The 21,866-nt window shown below is 39.9% G+C and overlaps 1 protein-coding gene across 1 annotated transcript in view; it reads right to left on the bottom strand.

Moving 5' to 3' along the window:
- The window catches only part of LOC101407841 (cytochrome P450 3A12-like), a 34,133-nt gene extending 13,520 nt beyond the window's left edge, over positions 1–20,613 (bottom strand). Inside the window, exons 1-11 of the mRNA XM_087449240.1 lie at positions 20,543–20,613; positions 16,817–16,910; positions 15,316–15,368; positions 14,660–14,759; positions 14,318–14,370; positions 10,439–10,781; positions 8,616–8,729; positions 8,263–8,351; positions 6,783–6,931; positions 3,327–3,454; positions 2,178–2,244 (exon numbers count right to left, since the gene is read on the bottom strand). Of these exons, the coding sequence (XP_087305366.1) occupies positions 2,178–2,244; positions 3,327–3,454; positions 6,783–6,931; positions 8,263–8,351; positions 8,616–8,729; positions 10,439–10,781; positions 14,318–14,370; positions 14,660–14,759; positions 15,316–15,368; positions 16,817–16,910; positions 20,543–20,613 (1,261 nt within the window). The remainder of the gene's footprint in view (positions 1–2,177; positions 2,245–3,326; positions 3,455–6,782; positions 6,932–8,262; positions 8,352–8,615; positions 8,730–10,438; positions 10,782–14,317; positions 14,371–14,659; positions 14,760–15,315; positions 15,369–16,816; positions 16,911–20,542) is intronic.
- Between the last annotated feature and the right edge of the window lie 1,253 nt (positions 20,614–21,866).

Below are 21,866 nucleotides of genomic sequence, written 5' to 3'. Positions count from 1 at the left end.
AGTTGGCCTCCATTTTTAATTTCTCCTGGAAGAAACTAAGAATAGTCACACTCTAATCTATTTGCTTGGGACTAGATTAGGACCTTTAGATACTTAGAGCACTGAAATAAACATGGTTGGTACCTGTTCCAACCACATAGTTCACAACTAAAACACTACAAAACAAGTGTAAGAAAGGTCAACAGAGTTTCCACTTCCCAATGATGACTTCTGCGATGCTGTTGTGGGTAAATTCAACTATCAAATGCTCCCCCCTTGTTAGTATGAATCGCATGATACTCAAAGTTTAGAGCTGTGATGTACAATATGGTAGTCACATGTGGCTATTTAAATTTATATTACTTAAATTTAAATCCAATATAAGATTCAGGTTTTCAGTGGCACTGCGCACATGTCAAATGTTCAATAGCCACATGTGTCCAGTGCTTACTGTATTGAACAGGGCAGATACAGACTATTACATTCATCACAGAAAGTTGTACTAGACCATACAGTTGATAGATAGATAGATACATAGATACATAGATGATAGTTAGTTAGATAGATAGGTAGAAGTATGTATAGCTATAGATATAGTTATAGTTGTGTGCTACATTCAGATCATCTCTACTCTCTAGGACCAATTGGTAAATATTTGAGAATTCTGTGAGATGGGTGTCAAACCATCAGTAGCTTGAAATTAACCATATGGGAGTATACATGTTATGGAAATAAACTATAAATCAGAGCCTCTTTTAGAATGAGGGATACAGAGCATGTTTACATCATTGGTTATGAGCGTATATAGAAATATTTATATTTATCAGTTCTGTGTAAATATATTTGACATTCTTAGCTTTGTCCACTGATAGGATCTAGAAGCAAAGAAATGCTACTAGCAATGAGCACTCCTACATCCCAGATTTGGGTTTCTAAATACCATTTCTCACTAAAAGAAACCAGAGGTCCTTGGAGAAATGGTGGATTCCAGGGCTCATCAAGTGAAATAGAAGAGAAACCTGGAATGTCTTCCATCAGAAAGCAAGGAAATGCTCACAAAACAACATGTGAAAAGATACAGGATAATCTGCATACTACAAGGGTGGATATATATCATTATACATTTGTCAAAACCCATAGGATGTACAACACCAGGAGTGAACTCTAAAGTAAACTATGGACATTGGTGATACTGTGTCAACACACATTCATTGATTGTGACAAATATACCACTCTGGTAGGGATTTCTATAGTGGGGGAAACAGTGTATAATTGGGGGAAAGGGGTATAGGGTAAATCTCTGTACCTTGTACTCAATATTGCTGTGAATCTAAAAGTGCTCTAAATAAATCTATTGAAAAAATAAAAAGAGAAAGAAGAAAAATAAAAGGACAAAGGAGCCCACTTGAAAGGGCTTCCCATGGACAAACCTGAGAGAATTTGAGCATCAAAATAGAGAATGATATAAAAGAGGAAATTAGTAATATATGAGATCATATTGATATAAATATGTAAACAAATATATAAGTGAGAGAATGGAGAGTTCTCCTTACAATGGAACATCAACTCATAAATGTAGAAGAAATGATGGAATTGGAAAGTCATCATTTTGCAACCATCATAGGAATAATGGTTTCAATCTAAAACCATCAATAGATGACAAATTTGTAGATGAAATTTGAAGAGGTATAGAATGTTTACCCAGTCTGACAGGCTTCCCTCAGAGGTTACATGTTAATACATAGGAAAAAATAAAACTTGACTCTAGATTAAGCTAGTGAACACAACTTCAAACAATTCTCCAAGTTAAGGTCACCAACACCGGGGCAATGTGCCTTCTGTGATGAAGCCTTGATGCAAATTTCCAGGCGGAGGTTCTAATTCACGGGGTCTGGACAAGGCCTGAGAATTGACATAGAAACAAGTTCCCCAGAGGTTCTGATGTAGGTGATCCACAGACCACTGACTGACTTTGGGGCATGAAATACTTGTTTATAGTTGATCTTCAAGATTTGAAAAAATATTTTGCCTGTACCTTTCTAGAAAGTGCCTCCGGGTACCATTTATATAGGAACATGTGTCTCCCTTCAATTTGGCTTAAACTCTCATCTGTCTGGAAAAACTTTTTGCAGGTTTTCAGAAGCATCCTCTCCCTCCGAGCTTCCCCACACTGGCCTTCTGACACACTCCTTGGTTACCTTTATGGGTGTCCAGTTCTTTGGAATTCTGGGAGTTAATCATCAGCTGAAGAAAATCCACTCGGTGCTGGAAGGAGATACATTTCAGTGATAAACACTTACTTGTGAAGCCAGAAATAAATGAGGAGTGCAGTACCTAACCTCTTTCCTAAGAATATGGCCCCTTTAAGTCCAGAGGTCTGACTAGTGTTTCCCGAGTCATTAGTGAACAAAATCATCCAGCTACAAATGTTGAAGAGCAAGATGTTTCCCCAAGAGAAATCCAGCCATCGTGTCCAACTGTTTTTTTGGTCCACACTCTCTCTGATTTTCAGCATCTCTGGCTGTTGAACACAGCTTCTTGGCCAAAGAGTTTCCTCTTCCTTCTCCTGTCATGCTTGCTTGCTCAGGAAGAAGTCCCTGACTTCAATCACTTTTTTTCTTCAGCATTCATTTTTAATGAATGGCCACATAAATTAATCCCCTAATGTTTGCAGAGTTCATCAGCAGCTTTTCTCTGAACTTCTTCAAAGGCCCCACACTCCCAGAACTCTACAGAATCTTCAGTAACTTTCTGGGAATACTCAGCCCTGTCCCCCTGACTGCAGACATCCTTGTGATGGTCTCCAGACCTAATGAAGGCAAAGCTGGGTTAGCCAGCTTGCAGCCTTAATGCCAGAGAAGACTCATGTCCACTTCAGACTATGAGAGGGCACCAATTTAACACAGACTGTACTCTACAGGTAGCCTAATGGGGGATTCCATTGGGGAACATGTAAAATAAGAGGCTTGGAATTGAAATGATTCCTTGCCACTCTAAGATCTGATGAAATTATAATACCAGTAAAATAATTTTTAAATAGAAATGTTTATCCTTTGACAATTGATTGAAGAGAAGTAGTAAAGTTTTGGCTCAACAATATTCATGCAGTGGCATAGTAAATGTCATGCCTACTATTAAATTTTAAACATGGCCCTCTGACTCATTTTCTTATCTCCCTCCCCAACTTCCACCTTCTTCATTTCCCCAAAATGATAGAAGTCTCATGCTCTAAACCCTAGAGATCTCTTCCACCTGAAAAACATCACAGTGAAGTACACACAGTGAAGTACACAGCTCAATAAATTACGAAAGGTGAACACCCACATGTAACCACCACCAGATTTTACCTTTTCCTTATCTTTGAGGCGGCTTTCTTTCATCCTTTTTACAGATTTTGTGAAAAAATCAGTAACACTTTTTGGAAATAGAGAGATATTTAATAATTCAAAAACTGGATTAACAATTGGAAAGAGAGCTGTAGGGAAAAAGAAAAAAGAAAGCACAATGAAAAAGTAAATTTTACCTGTAGGAATTACAATTGCCTCTACCAATCAGAAGAGTAAAAGATAACACAAGTTTCTCAACCAGGAACCATTCTCTCTATCACCTTTCTTCAGACTTCCAAGCCAATGGTTGAGCAACAGTAAGTCCACACTTAAAGGCCATAACTACAGCAGTGAGGTCAATGGCCCTCTGCATCTTTGGAGTGACCAAAGGAACAGGATTGCATTTCTTGACCTCTTAGCCGTTTATCCATTAGATTAGAGTCTCTTTGGATAAACTGTACCATAGTGCGCTACTTTAATTAATTGTGCAGTTCAAGAAATACAACTCCAGATAGAAATAATACATGATGTCTTTAATCCCAAGGAAAATGAAATCAGAAATCAAGAACCGAAAGAAAATTGGGAAACTCACAAATATGTGGCAATGAAACAATACACTCCTAAATAACCCACAGATCAAAGAACAAATTAAAAGGGCAATAGAAATTACTTGTAGGTAAGTAAAAATGAAGACATGATAATCCAAAACTTATGGGATGTAGCAAAAGAAGTGCTCAAAGAGAAAATTATGGCTACAAATTTGCACATTTATGAAGAACAAAGATCTCAAACCAATAACCTAACTTTCCACCTTAACATATTGAAAAAAGAAGGGCAAACAAACCTAAAGCAAGCAGAAGGAAATAATAAAGACAAGAGCAGAAACTAATGAAATAGAGAATAAAAAACAATAGAGAAAATCGATGAAACCAAAAGCTGATTCTTTGAAAATACCCTTAGCTAGATTGACCAACAAAAAAGGAGAGAAGATTCAACTTACTAGCTTCAGAAAGGAAATAGGGGACATTACTACTGACACTAAAAAAATTAAAAGAGGTCACTGGCCCTGTGGGATAGTGGTTAAGTTCAGCACACTCTGCTTCAGTGGCCTGAGTTCACGCATTCAGATCCCAGACACAGACCTACACCACTTATCAGCCATCCTGTGGTGGTGAACCACATATAAAGTGGAGGAAGATTAGCACAGATGTTACCTCAGGGCTAATCTTCCTCAACCATAAAAAAAAAGAGGAAGATTGTTAACTCAGGGCTAATCTTCCTCAGGAAAAAATAAATAAATAAAATAAAGTAAAAAGAACTATAATGGAATACCAAGAACAATTGTACACCTAGAATTTCGATAACTTAGCTGAAATAGACAATTTCCTAGAAAGACACAAACTACAGGAACTGACTCAAAAAGAAGTACAATCTGTGGTTGTTTCCAGATGGGAATGGAGCGGCGGGGAGGCAAAAGGGGTAAAGGGGGCACGTGTGCATGCTGACGGATGGCAACTAGACTTTTGGTGGTGAGAACAATGCAGTCTACACAGAAGTCAAAATATGAGGATGTACACCTGAAATTTATAAAATGTTATAAACAAATGTGACCTCAATTAAAGAGAGGACTATCTGTATAAACCTATACCAAGTAAAAGATTGATTTAGTAATCAAGACCATACCCACAAAGGAAAGCTCAGATCCAAATGGTTTAATGGGAAATTCTACCAAATATTCAAAAAAGAATTAAAGAATTAAAAAAGAATTCACAAACTCTTCCATAAAATAGAAGAGGAGGGAACACTTCCAAACTCATTCTACAAGGACAGTATCACCCTGACACTAAAACCAGACTCAAACATCACAGAAAAAAAAAAAGTACAGATCAACAAATTTTATGACCATGATTGCACAAATCCTCAAAAAGTACTAGCAAACTGAATCCAGCAACATATGAAAAGAAGTATACACCATAAACAATGGAATTTATTCCAGGAATGCAAGGTTGTGTAATACACCATATCAATAGAATATAAAACAAAAACCACATGATCATCTCAGTAGATGCAGAAAAACCATTTCACAAAATCCGGCACCCCTTTGTGTTAAAAACCTTCAGCCAACTAAGACTAGAAGGGAATTTCCTCAACCTGATATAGGGCATCTAAAAAAAAATAGCTAACACCATACTTAATAGTGAAAGACTGGTTGCTCTCCTCTACTATTAAGAGCAAGACAAGGATGCCTCTCTCACCACTTCTATTCAGCATTGTACTAGAGGTTCTAGCCAGGGGAATCAGGCAAGAAAAAGAAATAAAAGGTATGCATATAGGAAATGAAGAAGTAAAACTATCTCTATTACCAGATAACATGATCTTATATATAGAAAATCCTGAAGAATGATTCGACCATACAGAGAAATGAAGCACTGATACACGCTACAACATGGATGAACCTTGAAAATATTACACCAAATAAAGAAAGCCAGCCACAAAAGACCACATATTGTGTGATTCCATGTCTATGATGTGTCCAAGTTAGGTAAATCCAAGGAGACAAAAAGTAAATTGGTGGTTCCTTATGAGTAAGGGGAGTGGTGGGGTTGGTTAAAATGTACAGGGTATCTGTGTTGACAAAAATGTTCTAATGATTGACTGTAATGATAGTCGAACATATATTTGAATGTGACAAAAATCTTTCTTTCAGTTTAATTGAATTATAATTGACATACAGTACTGTATAAGTTTAAGAACTTAAGAACAGGATAATGACTTGACATACATATATCATGAAAAGATTAGCACAATAAGTTTCATTAACATCCCTCAACTCTTATAGTCACAAAAAAAAATTTCCCCTGTGACAGAAGTATTAAGATCTACTCTCTAGCAACTTACAAATATACCATACGGCAATGTTAGCTAGACATTATGTTGTACATTATATTCCCAGTACTTATTTATCTTATAATCAAAAATTTTTACCTTTTAACCACCTTCCTCCAATTCCCCTACTCCAACCCATGCCTCTGGTAACCAGAAGTCTGATTTCTTTTCTCTATGAGTTTGGTTCTTTTATTTTTTTTTAAGTCCACATATAAGCGAGATCATCCAGTATTTGTCTTTCTCTAACTTATTTCACTTAGCATAACACCCTCAAGGTCCACCCATATTGTTGCAATGGCAGGATTTCCATCCATTTTATGGCTGAATAGTATTCCACTGTACATATATAACACATTTTCTTTATCCATTCATCTGTAGATGGATACTTAGGATATAAAAACCATTGAATTATACATTATAAATGGGTGAAATATATGGTATGGGAATTATAAATCAATAAAGCTGTTACAGAAAGAAAGAAGGAAGGAAAGAAGGAAGGAAAGGTGGAAGGAAGAACAAAAAGGAGGGAAGGACGGTGTGAGAAGGAAAGACAGTAGGAAGGAAGGAAAGGAAAAATAGTAGTCCACATACTTATTAAGAGAAAGAATGGCTTGAAGAGATCAAATCCAAAGAGCTTCTTGGCATTTTCCACAAAGGGATCTTGTGGGTTGTTGAGGGAATCAATGTTCACTCCAAATGATGTGCTAGTAATCACATCCATGCTGTAGGCCCCAAAGATGCTAAGTTGAAAAAGAAAGACATGGAAAATTAAAATCAGCACCTCTTTGCTATCCTTATCCAACACATGCAGCAAGAAGTGCACGTAAAGTCATATGCCCAGGCAAGACAAGTAAAGAGCCACACACCATCAGAACCCTCTGCTGCATCATCTGAAGAGTCTATGCTACCATCACACTCACTCATGAGGTGTTCATCAGGTTCCAATGATGCACTTGGCCTTGTGTTAGGGGTGATGGGGACACTAAGGCATGTTACACCCTCCTCTGAGCTGAAGGAGCTGAGTCATAGAGGAAGAGAGACCCATAATCAGAAAAATGACAATAGTGTGTTTTGAGTATGGGCAATAGTACCTATATGAGCACTGTGTTTCAGCAGGACAAAGGGTGGAATAGCTAACTCATTCTAGGGGAGTCAAGAAAGACGACATTGATCTGGTCTTGCCTCGCCAAAATATCTATACTCTGAGCTGATTCCTCTTTAGCACATTACAGAACAGCAGCACCCTGTTCTGAGTTGCCGGGAATGTCATCCCTCCTTATCTACACCCCTGCTAAGGCTCCTGAAAGACCCAGTACTCCTCAACTCCAGTGATCTCAGGTTGCCCTGAGGGATGAATCATTTTTGTAAATGTAAAAACTATTATTTTCTAGTTAGAAAATAATAGTAGAGCACTCCAACATTGATTTAGGTGATCCCATAGCTAAGTGATCATATGTCCCCAGTGTTCCCAGGACAATCCAAGTTCACACCTATTGTTCCTGCATAATTAAAAATATCCCACTTTAGACAACAGATGATATTGTCATCCTACCCATAGCCTGTACAGGGTCTTCTCTCTTTGAGACTGAAGGAAGGAGATGTGGTGGTAAGATTTAATATTTAGTATTTTTTGGATATCCTCAGCAAAATCATGAAGGGGTTTAAGTTGTTCCACAATGAAACTTTCCTGCCCCACCTGCTGCCCACCAATATGTACCAAATGCCTTCCTCTCTGACCATTCCATAACCTCTACACAGAAGACTTTAGTACAATCATGTTTCTTCTTTCTAAACTATGCGTTTTTGCCCTCCAGAATATCCAAAGTGACAATTAAGCAGATGAATCAATCCTGGCTAATGTACACAGGTGAGAAGACCCTTTCTCTCCTGGCTTCCCTGCCTTCGTGTGTGAGCCAACTCTTCTTGGGTTACTCATTGGAGTTGTAACACCACACGCCTACTTCTGTTTGGTCACTAGAGTAACTCAACAGTGGGAATTTCGGCTCCACGTCAGGCAGCTGGAGGGTCTCGAGACAGAGCTCAGACAACCAGCGGATGCAGTCCAACTTACTCTTTCAAGTTGATATGGTTGCCTTTCTCTGCTGCCTTCCTCAGATTCCTCACCAACATGTCTCCATACTGGCCAATGATGGGGAACATCTAGACACAAAACGCAACACCACCCATAGTGAAATGCAGAGACTCAAGTCCTAGAAAGACTTGGCTTTAGCAAGCATGGAGCAGTAAGTGACATTGTATAAGGAATCTTACAATGTCTCTTTTAGGACATAAAGATAAAACACCATTTCCAGGAAGCTCAAATTCGGCAAAATACTCCTTGAGAAGAGACTACTATCTTATTTTCTACCTGGCCCCAGGTGCTTTCCTTAAGTTTCTAATTAAAAGTCCTATTAATTTCTTTACCTCCTTGATCTTTCCGCTTGTGAAGGTTGGAGACAGCAACGTTCGTATTCTCTTCCATTGTTCATCCTGAGACAATGGGAGGGCAGTTTTCATAAATCCCAGTAGACCAACACGCTACATTCAAAAGAAAAAGACATTTTACCCTACATGAGTTTTGGAGGTCTCAACAATTGCGGAAAATTTGTTAAATTGGCATCAATTATTCAACAAATATTTAGTGACTGTCTACTTAGTAGCAGACCTTATGATAGATGCTCAATAAATATTTGTTCCAAATGCCTGGGTTCCTTTGAGGGTGGAGGAGACATCCAGACAACTGATGTGATTTCCAGCCTTTATATTACAATCACCATTTAAATACAAATGACCCCTGTGGTAGGGAACCTGTTCTTCCAGGGTAATAGACAGGAATAAGACCTAATACATCCTTCAGGGCTGTGCAGAGTAGAAAGGGATTGGTGACAGACAGCCAGATAGCCTTGGAAAACTGTATGTTGCCTCAGGCCAATTCTGTCTACATGTATCTACGGCAAAAGCAACTTGAAAAAGTGATGTCCTGATATGGTGACTTTTAAAAAAATAGTAGTTAATACTTAAAAGACTAGTAATCTATTTCCTATTCTGAAGAAATTGTAAATCACATGGAAATCCCTTTACATTACATTTTCCTCCAGGGATAGAAAGGAAAAGAAAGAGATAATTCTATTTCTCAGCTTCAGGCTGGCCTACCAAGCCAACCTCCTCGAGATTTTCTTTCTCTTTCAAAATTATATTTGGTTTTAAAATGGATATCTCCAACACCATTTCATGATAAAAACTCAAAAACTGGGAAGAGAGGGAAACTTCCTCAACTTCGTAGGGAGCATCTACAAGAAAACCTACAGCCAACATCCCACTAATAATGAAAGACGGGAGTGACTTCACTAAGCTGGCTGAGTAGGACTCCAGCCTCCATCACCCCTCAAAGAACAACAATTAGATAGCTATCCACAAAGGAAAATAGGTCTAGGAGAGCTCAGGAGTCTACTTAAGATACTTCAGTAACACAGTGGAGCAAAGAACCTGAGAATAACTGCAAAATGAGTGGGGAGAATAGTTTCATTTTGCCTGCATCATCCCATCCTCCAGGCCAGCACTGCTCAGCACGAAGAGGGAACTCCCAGCCAGAAAGACTTTTACTTGCTGGGAATAGGACAGCAGGGCAAGTGACCAGTTTCCCCAGCATTTCAGGGCACTGTGCTAATGAACTGCTTTGGTTTCACCCCACCCAGAGACTGGCATAGCTGACACATCTTAAGACAGCTAGGAGCAAAGAAGGGCAGGGACTGCCAGTAACAGCCATGTGGCGGAGTGGCCATGGTTCTCTGTGGCCTGCTCTGCAGAAGACTCCTAAACCTCTGCTGTTGAGGAAACCAACAGCCAGCATAGATGCTACAGACACTCTGCAGATTTTGCTGCTGATAGCCCCACGTGTTTTCATATTCAGACTCCAGCTGCCTGAGTCCTACCCTGCCCTACTCCTCCCCTGCCAGAACTGCCCTAGCCAGTGCCACCAACAATTGCCTGAGCCCTGGGATCCATGCCAGCAGCAGCCCCAGCCTCTGTGTCTGGGCATGTGCATAACAACAGCCCAGGACCCTGCAGCTGCTCAGGTGCCTGGAGCCAGCCCTGACTGCTGTCAGTGGACTTCACTGCATGTGCCCACAGCTAACCCCTGCAGTTGCCCACCTGCACGCTGCCAGTCTCAACTCCAGTCACCAGCCCCCCTGCAGTGTATGTGCCTGCACTCAGCCCCCACAGATGAGCATGTGCATACCACCAACTCTGGCCACCACTGCCGCCTGCCTAGGTCCATTGCTACTACACCTGGAGGTGCTGCTGAAGACCTCTACAGCCACTGCGGCCACTGCGGACCCTCCACAGCTCTTGCTGCCAAGGATCATGCAGTTGGTGATGTTGTGAACCCAAGCTGCCTGAGCCAACCATGCCCCTCTGAATCCAGAGCTACCAAAAACCCCACACTTGGCCCACAGAACCACTAGACTGAGGGCCACAACACAGTACAGTGTGCGCCAACACACAAGCAAAGGTCTTTCCTTATTGAAGTTAGTTCGTAAGTCTGGAAGAGGTGACTGCTTCTTCAAATGCACGGACACCATTGCAAGACTACAAGGATCACAAAGAATCAGGGAAACATGAGAATAACAAGGGAACACAGCAAACTTCCAGTAACTGACCCCGAAGAGATGTAAATCCACAAATTGCCTGACAAAGATTTTGAAATAATTGTTCTAAAGGAGCACAGAGAGCTACAAGAGAACACAGGTAAGTAATTTAACAAAATCAGAAAAAAATTATAAAAACAAAATAACAAGTTCAACAAAGAGATATAAAACAAAAAAGAGAACCAAAAAGAAATTCTAAAGGTGAGGAATACAAACACTGAACTAAAATGCAACAGAGAGCTAGAAGGGAACCCTAATAAGGCTATCAGTGGATATCACAGCAGAAACCTTGAAGCCCAGGAAGGTTGAAATGATATATTCAGAGTGCTGAAAGAAAAAACTACCAAACAAGAATACTTTACCTGGAAAAGTGATCCTTCAGAAATGAAGGAGAGATAAAGACATTTCCAGACAAACAAAAGCAGAAAGAGTTCATCACCACTAGACCTGCCTCACAAGAAAGGCTAAAGGGAGTTCTTCAAGCTGAAACAAAAGGACACTAACTAGTAACATGAAATCATATGAAAGTATAAAACTCACTGGGAAATGTAAATATATATTAAAATTCAGACTACAGTAATATTGTAATGGTGGTGTGCAAATCACTCACAACTCTAGTGTAAAGGTTAAAAGACAAAAGAATTAAAGATAACTATAGCTAAAATAATTTGTTAATTGATACACAATATTAAAAGATGTAAACTGTGATGTCAAAAACTAAAAATGCCAGCGGGGAGTAAAAGCATTGAGTTTTTGAGTGAGAACAAAGTACAATTGTTGTCAGTTTGAAATAGACTATCACATCTACAAGTTGTTTTATAGAAGCCTCACAGTAAGCACAAAGTAAAAACCTATAGTTGATACAGAAAAGAGAAGAGAAGAGAATCAAAGCACATCACTATAGAAAATCATCAAATCACAAAGAAAAAAGGAAGAAGAGAGGAAGGAGGAACAAACGATCTATGAAACACCCAGAACAACAAAATGGCAATAATAAGTCCTTTCAATCAATAATTACTTTAAATGTAAATAGATAGATGAATGGATAAAGAAAATGTGTGCACATACATATGTAAATATACATATATATATGATGTACACATATATATAATATACAAACATACAATGGACTATTATGCAGCCTTAAAAAAAAGAAGGAAATCCTTCCATTTGTGACAACATAGATGAACCTGGAGGACAACACACTAAGAAAATTATCAGACACAGAAGGACAAATACCACATGATCTCACTCGTATGTGGAATCTACAAGAGAAAAGTCAAGCTGATAGTAGCAGAGAGTAGAAGGGTGGTTATCAGAGGCTAGGGAATGGGGAATGGGAGGTGTTGTTCAAAGGGTACAAACTTTCAGTTATAAGATAAATAAGTTCTGGAGACCTAATGTACAGCATGGTGACTATAGTAAATAATACTGTACTGTATACTCAAAATGTGAGAATAGTAAATCTTAAGTGTTACCACACACACAAGAAAATGTAACGATGGGAAGTGATGGATATGTTAATTCATTGGTAGTAATCATTTCACAATGTATTCATATATCAAAATATCACATTGTACACCTTAACATATACATTTTTTATTTGTCCAAAATAAATTTTAAAAATTTTAAAATGGTGAACGAATAAATGCGTCCTCCTAAGATAAGGAAGAAGGGGAAAATATCCACTCTCACCTTTCTTATTCAACATCATACTAGAAGTCCTAACTAGTGCAGTAAGACAAGAAAAAAAATAAAAGGCATACAGATTGAAAATGAAAACATAGAAGTGTCCCAATTTTCAGGTGACATCATTGTCAATGTAGAAAATCTCAAGGAATATAAGAAAAACCTCTAGAACTATTAAATGAGCTCAGCAAGGTTGTAGGATACAAGATCAACATACAAAAATCAACCACATTTCTATATAATAGCTATGGATATGTGAAAACACATTAAAAACACAATACCATTTACAATCACTCCAAAGAAAGTGAAACACTTTATGTGTAAATCTAACAAATCATGTATGGAATCTCTATGCTAAGAACTACAAAATGTTGATGAAAGGAATCAAAGAAAACCTGAATAAATAGAGACATTCTGTGTTCATGGGATTGAAAGTCTTGACCTACTAAAGATATAGTTTTTCCCCAAATTGATGTGTAGATATTATGAAAATCTGAGCACTTTCTTTGTAAATGTGGATAAGCTTATTCTAAATTTGTATGGAAAGGCAAAGGACCCAAAATAGCTAAAACACTTCTGGAAAAAAAAATAAAGTGGGAGGAATCACTCTACATGGTGTTAAGATTTACTCTGTCGCTATAGTAATCAAGATGTGTGATCCTGGTGGAGGGATAGACCCACAGATCAATGAACAGAGAATAAGAAATACACCCACATGCATAGGTCCAACAGTTTTTTGACAATAGTGCAAAAACTATTAAATGGAGGAAAGACAGCCTTTCCACAAATGGCGTTGGAGCTGTTAGACATTCATATGCAAAAAAAAAAGAAACGAACCTTGATCTAAACTTCACACCTTATACAAAAATTAACACCAACTGGAACACGGATTTAATGTAAAACATAAAACTATATAATGCTTAGGAAAAAAATAGGAGAAAATCTTTGAGACCTGGGCTTGATGAAAACTTTTCAGACTTGACACCAAAGGCACAATCCATAAAAGGAAAAATGGCTCCTTTGTCGAAGATTAGTTCTCCATAGATGTGTGGGTTTATTTCTGGGCTTTCGATTCTACTCCATTGATCTGTGTGTCTGTTTTTGCACCAGTACCATGTTGTTTTGGTTACTATAACTTTGTAGCATATTTTGAAATCAGAGAGTGTGATATCTCCAGCTTTGTTCTTCTTTCTCAGGGTTCCTTTAGCAATTCTGGGTCTTTTGTTGTTCCATATAAATTTTAGGATTCTTTCTTCTATTTCTATGAAAAATGTTGTTGGAACCAGCCATAAGAAACGATAAAATCCAGCCATTTGTGACAACATGGATGGACATTGAGGGTATTATGCAAAGTGAAATAAGTCAGAGGGAGAAGGTCAAATACCGTATGATCTCACTCATTAAGTAGTAGATAATAACAACAACAAAAAAACACATAGACAGAGATTGGATTGGTGGTTACCAGAGGGGAAGGGGGGAGGGAGGAGGGTGAAAGGGATAATTAGGCATATGTGTGTGGTGATGGATTGTAATTAGTATTTCAGTGGTAAACATGACAACATGATGTAATCCATGCAGAAATAGAAGTATAATGATGTACACCTGAAATTTATACAATGTGATAAACCAATGTTACCACAATAAACAAAAAATTAAAAATAAATAAATAAATGGAAAAATGGATAAATTGGCCCCATCAGAATAAAAAATGTTTGCTCTGCTAAAGACCCTGATAAGAGGAAAAGAAAAGCTATGCCCCGTGATGATAAAAGAATAGTAAGAGACAACCTTGTGGTGATGGAATAGTTCTCTATCTTGATTGTGGTGGTCGTTACACAAATCTACATACATGATAAATTTTCACAGAGCAACACACACACACGCTCACACACATACAAATGTGTGCACATAAAACTGATGCAATCTGAATCAGCTCACTGGACAGTATGTCCTGCTTTGATACTGTACTATAGTTACGCAAGGTATTACCACTGGGGGAAGCTGGCTGAGGGGCAATGACATGGCACCTCCCTGCACATTTTTTTTTAGGCAACTTCCTGTGAACCTATAATTATTTATAAATACAAGCTTAATAAATAAAATTTTACATTAAAAGAAATGGATGCCTACCGGCCGGTTTGTGAAGACAGAATAACATTCTTTCACTAGTACTGTTTTGATCATGTCTGGATCTGTGATAGCCAACACAGGCCGTCTACCATCATAAACCCTGTTGGGAAAACAGAGCTGATTACATTGAACAAGCTGGATTCTACAGCTGGAGCCAAACCTGAAAGTCCAGACTTTCATCCTGACGTTACAGAATCCATACTCCTAGAGATGATGGTGGAAATAACATTAGAATATTTGCTAAGTCTGGTGGTGTGTACATGGGTATTTCCTGTACCATTCTCCATCATTTTTTGTTTAAAATATTTCATTATAAAAAGAAAGTTATGTTAGTAAATAATTGAATGTTAAGTAAATTGTCTAAGAACAAAACAACAATTAATTAGGAAAATCTACCACCTGGGTAATGAAAAATTACATGACAAATGCGTGTGACATAATATTATATGAAAACTGTAGACATACTGATCACAAATATGTAAAAATGTGTCTACAGATGGACAAAGATTTGGAATGCTCAAAAGTGACAGTTAGTTTATGAATGATTTCATTGCCATATTTCTAAAATTTCTAAAAGAGGCTGAGATTGCCTTCCATATGGTGAGGGCATCATCATAACAACAAATCTATCCAGTGAAAGTTTCCAGAATACTCACCCCCACATTTTTCCATACTTTTTAAAACATTTCTTGTCAAAATCCCAAACACCCTGCAAGGAGAAATAAAATTAGATTACTAATTGAAATATATTGAACCCTACCTACAAATGGCACAAAAAGTACTCAAATCTCATGAAATCAGTCTTACTATCTTTCACTAGCAATGAGAGGGAGCTCTTATTCAGAGATGTCTTAGAGGAAAGAAGAGAAAATAGAGGAGATATCTGAAATGGAGCATTTAATTTTGAACATTTTACAAGTATGGTAGATACTAAATCACTTACCCACGTCTATGGATACTAAGTAACTCCTTCTCTTCCTAAAGTATTTTCACTTGTGCCCGGGTTGTCTCTGAAGTTAAATAACTCTCTGAATTATTAGCTCCAGGGACACGATAAAACTGAAGCCGAGGGAAAGTGAGCGTGCCCTGCACACTCTTTCATCTCCTTGTTAAGCATCCTTTTCATTTATCTCATGAGCCCTCTCTAGAATTCTAGCAGAGTTAGGAAGTTTAAGGCACTGGTGACCTCTTTTAGTCTAGCAGATTTAAATAAGTCTAAGGCATATTTGTTTAGTGAGAAAGTGAGTGAGTGAATGATTGAATGACAAAGTGGACCTGCCTTCTAGTTTTCCAGCTCAACCGAGAAAAGATGGGGAGAAGCCACCACTCCACACGGGACAGAGCAAATTAAAACACTTGCTCTGAGTTTTCATTTCTATAACTTAAAAATAATCTCCCCATCACTAAGTTTCAGTTGTGATGTTTTGACCATGCAAAAAAAGGTCTCAGAGATGGGGATCTTGGGGTGCATCTACTAAGGAGAAGATCTGAGAAAGTTAGAAAAGAAATAATTGCTTTTTCAGAGGGAAAAACATATGAAAGTTCTTAGGCAACAGTTAGCACTGAAGGCTTCAGTTGGGAGAATTGGGATCTGAGAAACAAGCCTCAGATCTGTGGGAAAGGCAATCTAGGCAGAGACCAATCTACATGCAAGGCTCTGCCTGCTTGCCGTCTGGACATGAACTTGAAACCTTCCACCGAGGGGCCAGGCCCTGAGAGAGGCATCAGAGCTGAGTTAACCACAATGGCTCCACCAAAACTCACAGTCCATTTGTCACCTAGTATATTCCATTCAGTTACATTAAATTTTACCAACGTTGTCCAATCCCCTCCATTCTAGTGATGTTGTATAAGTGAGTCTGCATTTGTTTGAAAAAAGAAAAAACAACACAGGGCCAGATGGTGGCATAGCAGTTAAGTGCGCGCACTCTGCTTTAGCGGCCCAGGGTTCACAGGTTCAGATCCCAGGCGCACAGTGACAGACCACTTGCCAAGCCATGCTGTGGTGGCATCTCATATAAAGTAGAAGAAGATGGGCACAGATGTTAGCACAGGGCCAATCTTCCTCAGCAGAAAGAGGAGGATTAGCTCAGGGCCAGTCTTCATCACCAACAACAAAAAAAAAGAAGCAAAACTCAAAGCTCCAACAACACTTACTTTATGGTAGCTTAGAATATTTCCCAAAAAAGGCAGAGGTGTCGGCCCAGGAATTCCCAGCTTCTTAAAAAGACCATGAGTATAGGTCCCATACCTATAAAGTGAAAGAGAGATCCAGGTCACAGGGATTGTGGAATAGGTGCTGGGGCTGGCCAGTCCCTGACTCAGAACTGGAACACTGAAGAGAAGGAGGTAACGTGGAGGCGATAAATAACAGCAACTCCAACAGCAATAATTACATTCGCTCATGATCTCCTTTCGCACCTCCACTGTGAGACTCACAAAAAGTAACCATGAGTGGCTAAAAGCAGCTGAAGTCTCCATGGTCCCAATCCTAGAGTGAATACTTGACAACTGTTTCCAAACTTGAGGGCCCCTGAGATGTTCACGCTGGAATTCTCCCAGGGAATTCATTCATGTCCATTTAGTAGCTTGACTCTTCCATGATTTAGAGATTCTCATTCTAGGTAGAAAGGGGAAAAATTTTTTTCTGCTCTAATGAGATTTTCCATAACTACATCCACTCAACAACATAGAGTTACTGAGAGCCTACTGTGACATTGTTCTTACACTGTGCTCGAAGACTTTTGTGATTTTCCTTCCCCTACGCCCTGGCCCGATTTTAGGATTTGGTCCTTCTTAAATCTGTCTTCATACAGGCCTTGGAGCAGCCAGGGTTCTTATTTCAATAGAGTGAAGACTGTGTTCAAGCTTCCATTGGCTTCGTAGAATTGTGAGCATCTTTCAGTCTCACTCAAGACTCTGTTGTCAGGCAGTTTGGTTGACTTGAGCTAAAGACAAGGGTGATTGATCCATATGTTCCCTGAATGATACTATATAAAGGATCCAATTACTAAAGAATCCATGTCCAGACCTTTCTTCCTCTCGTGGCATCTGGTTCTCCAACCTACGATACTCATCTGCTAAGCACGGTGTGAGGAACACTCATTGTTCAAGATAGTCAGTCACAAAGCAGTTAGTTTACTGCTTCTGTGCATTAGCTGTCTCAGAAATCCATTAAGGTTGGTGCTTCCTATGGCAGGCCTGCCTGCAACTCATCTTTCATGTATCATGTGTAGAAATCCACAACTGGAGGTTCTGGATCCTTCCATTTCTCCCCATTCTGGTGTTACTGAGAGATGAAAGCATGGAGGAAAATGAGTGGCTGAGGGGAGAGGCTGCCAGCAACTGTTTTAACCATGAAGTTGCCAGGCTTACAAGACTTACTCTGTAGAGGAAAATTAGGAAAGTATGGCTGCAAAGTATTCAATGTGTAAATGGTACAGCATGTTCTACAAGGGCTTTCAGCCAAATATAGAGGGCCTTCCAAACTTCAGGTATCCTCCTGTTGATAACAAAAGATGCATAATACAACATTAAATGCATAACCATTGAATGTTCCAGCGAGTAGAATTAAGACCTTGTCTCTTTGTCTTTGGAGGTTAGCCTTTTAGGCTGTATAGGTTCCAAATATTCTGTATTAATACAGCAAATCTTATAATATGTAATAAATAAAACCAAAAAATTGCATGAAAGGATCTGTGTTTGAAGGACCCAGCAGATGCACCTTGAGCAGGCCCAGCTGGGCATTGGGATCCTTTCTCCAGAACAGTTGATGGAAGGATGGGCACTGACTGCCAGAAACAGTGGTAGCCTCGGTTACTCCCACACAGTTCCTTCCTTTGCCATCACAACCATGGCAAATCAATTAAACCAATTTCTGCTTCTGAACTTTCAATGTGCTACATGAACTCTCAGGTGAGGCCAAGCAATTGAGTGAATGTGTCAGCAACCCTGGTCCCCAAGGAAAGATCTAGTCTAGTGTCTAAACTCACATGGTTCCATGTCAAGGCAGACGGTGGGCTGGGTGAATTCCTCAGTTTCTTTTCAGCTTCTCTCTTTTGGGTAGAGTAATGAGGCTTTTGGTACAAGTGAAGGTGAAAGTAATAAAGCCAACCTTTTTTATTATGTTTACATTGTATTGGCATAAGGAGGCCATTGTCTACTGTACAGCTACCGACTCCTGGCTACACGAGTGTCTCTAAGGCTGGTGTTCTTTGTCCAGTGGTGACGCTATCTAATGACAGTCTTACTGCCAGACAAACTACAGACAGAGTGACTTATATGGTGTCCTTGTCTCCAGGCTTCAAGCAGATGAGATGCTAAGCCTGCTGCCCATGTGAGACCAAGACTGAGGATGATCTCTGCTCCAAGGGATGAGAAATATTCTTCCTCTTCATCCTAATTCCTACCTGGATGCCTCTCATATCATCACTGGCTCACAGTCTCGCTTACTCACCTACACTGAGAGATTAAAAGAACGTGCTGGGCAGCGATATTTAAAAACACGTATACAATCTACATCATAGAAGTATATATTTGTACCCTAGATTCATATTCCTCACTTTATTCTACAAAGGTGTAGTTATTTACGCACTTTTCTAGCCGCAAATACTAAACCAATAGCCCTCTTTTATCCTTCAGAAAGTACATTCTGGAAATAGTCTTATCTCAGTAAAAAATCTAGTATTAAATAGAATGAAATTAAACCACAACGATTAACTCTAAAATGTCATCAGTCAGAAAATATGTTGCCAAAATACTCGGATATCCTAACATTTCGTCCAATGAATTACAACCAGATTTCTATTTCCTGTGTTTGTACCTGTGTTCATGATTTCCTACTCTCAGAAAGTTGGAGGGAAGCAGAGGTCAAATGTGACAGAGAGGCCTTCCCTACCCACACGTCAAAATAAATCCTCTCCCAACCTGCACTATGATACCAGGATCCCACCATTGAAAGGAATTCCTCTGCTGGATGGTTTTCATTCATCTTCCTGTACTGTAACTAAAAGGGAAAAATATTTAAAATCTAAATTGGCTTTTGCAGTCATGCCTTTGAAGGCTGTTAGCAGATTTCATACCAGGGGGAAAAGAAATCTCTATAGTGATGCTGACCCTCCCAGAGACTGGAAGGAAAAGGTGAAAGGAAAGAATACAATTTCAAAGTTTCTGCCAGGTCTCCTCTGCTCTAAAGATTTCTCATTTAGGAATAAGTAGTTCTGCATATTACAGGGTCGGGGAATTGAGTCTTAGAAGGGGATACACAAGGGAGAGGAACAGCAAATAAGGATTAGCTGAGTCTGAGGAGAGAGGCAGAGCAGTCTCCAGCCTTAGCAAAGTCTAGGTGCACCAGGAGAATTGTGTAGATGATGCCTGGTGGTAGGAGGGAGGGAAGCAGGAGCCACCTGAGTGACACAGGAGCCAGTCCTTCTACTTGTCTCTTGTAGTAAACACAGAGCCTGGAAGGTGAAGATAATGAGACAAAAACCCAAGCCACTTCCTCCTGCCTCCAGGATCCCCAGAGCTTGGGAAGCGGGTGAGGACTCCACTGCCCGGGGGCCTGTTGGTTTCAAACAGCCTCTGCTGAATTCTGGTTGAAGAGTCTAGGTCCACATGGGTAGTCAATCAGAAGATCAGCCCCAGGAGCAAATAATGTCAATAAACTCTCCCAGCTACACAAATTTTGGCGGTGGTGGGGAGGTGCTCCTTCAATGGATTTGGGTCAGATCAATAATAACCTCTCACATGTTTCTACTACCCAACGATTAAGCAACTTCCACTTTGTTAACTCTTTAAATCTTCAAAACAGATAAGGGAAAGGGGACCCTGAGTACCTCCCCAAGTCCAAGGTTACAGAGGACACGAGCCTGGACAGTTACTCACAGATAGAGGAGCACCAGGCTGGTAGCCAGGAGAACCCAGGTTTCTGTGGAAAAGCTTGGGATCAGGTCCATGGCCACTTTCCTTCTGATATTCTGTCGTCTGAGTTTTCCTTTCAGAAGTCAGTGCTATTGTGTCTATGCCATGGATACAGAGCTTCCCTTCCAGCCCAGTGGAGATTCAGTGAGGCTGGAAGGTTTATGTGCTGGGAAAGGGGGTGGTGCTGCAGCTGCAGCCAGTAGAGGAGCCACCTGTGCTCCACCTCCAAGTGCCCTCTCCCCCCTGATACTTGGAACAGCATCATGGACACTCCAGTTTGACCTCCTTTGAGTTCATATTGTGTGGGAAATCAATAAACAACTCGATCAGTGTTATCAGTAAGCCCAAAGGTTACAGAAACTCAAATATAGCTACTGGCCTTCAATCTCTAACCTGTCCTTGACTCCATGGCTGCATGCACTCCAAAATATTTGAAATCCTTCAAACTGGCTAGGCCTACAGATCTTTACACATGCACTTTCCTCTGCACAGAAATATACCTGTGCCCCCTTGAAGGCTCCTACTCATCCTTCAAAACCCAGCTCAGACTGAAACCCCTCTGTTAGAGTCTTTCCTCACAAACCTCCTGAACAGATATAAAACACTGCCTCCTCTGGGCATCTTCTATCTCCTCCTAAGTCTGCTATTGTCCTCTCTGACCTCCACCACCACTGTTGGTTTCCACGACAAGTTCCCTTATCAGATTGAGACCTTCTCACGGGCAGCTGGGTGTTAGTCACCATTATGTCCCTAGTCCTTAGCAGAGTGCCTTAGGCAGAGGGGGCATCCATAAAGGTTATTGGAATTGAGTTGGTAGAGGTGAGATTGCTGGGCCCCCTGTACGTCCTTTCCCTGTGGCTCATGGGTGACCACACCATCTTCCTGGATAGTTAATACAATAGGAGGGCCTAGCTGTGCCTGGACCACCATCACTACACATTCAGGCTGATCCATCACATTCTGTCTTCAAGAGGGCACCTGAAGGAGAATCAGGACATGGACAAAGTGGTTATGGCTGCACCAAGTGGTATCAATTCATGCTGCCTCCAGTCCAGCACCTCAGAGGATCCTGCAGTAGACAGCCAGTTAGACAGATCCTTGACCAAAGAAAGGCCTCCTATCTCTGGAAAGATCAATGTGCGAGAACAATGGGTGTGAAGGGAGTGAAGAGGAGAAAGCAGTTTGGATGGCCGAGTGGACTCCAGCCGCTTTAGCCACAAAAGATGTCACCACAGGCAGCACACAAGCAACCAGGACTCCAAAAAGATGACACGAGCCTTTTCTCCAG

Source organism: Ceratotherium simum, chromosome 26, assembly GCF_057802395.1.
Source record: "Ceratotherium simum simum isolate JZ-2026a chromosome 26, ASM5780239v1, whole genome shotgun sequence".
Taxonomy (NCBI): domain Eukaryota; kingdom Metazoa; phylum Chordata; class Mammalia; order Perissodactyla; family Rhinocerotidae; genus Ceratotherium; species Ceratotherium simum.
Note: the sequence above shows the minus strand (reverse complement) of the source record. Positions and strands in the feature narration are given on the sequence as shown.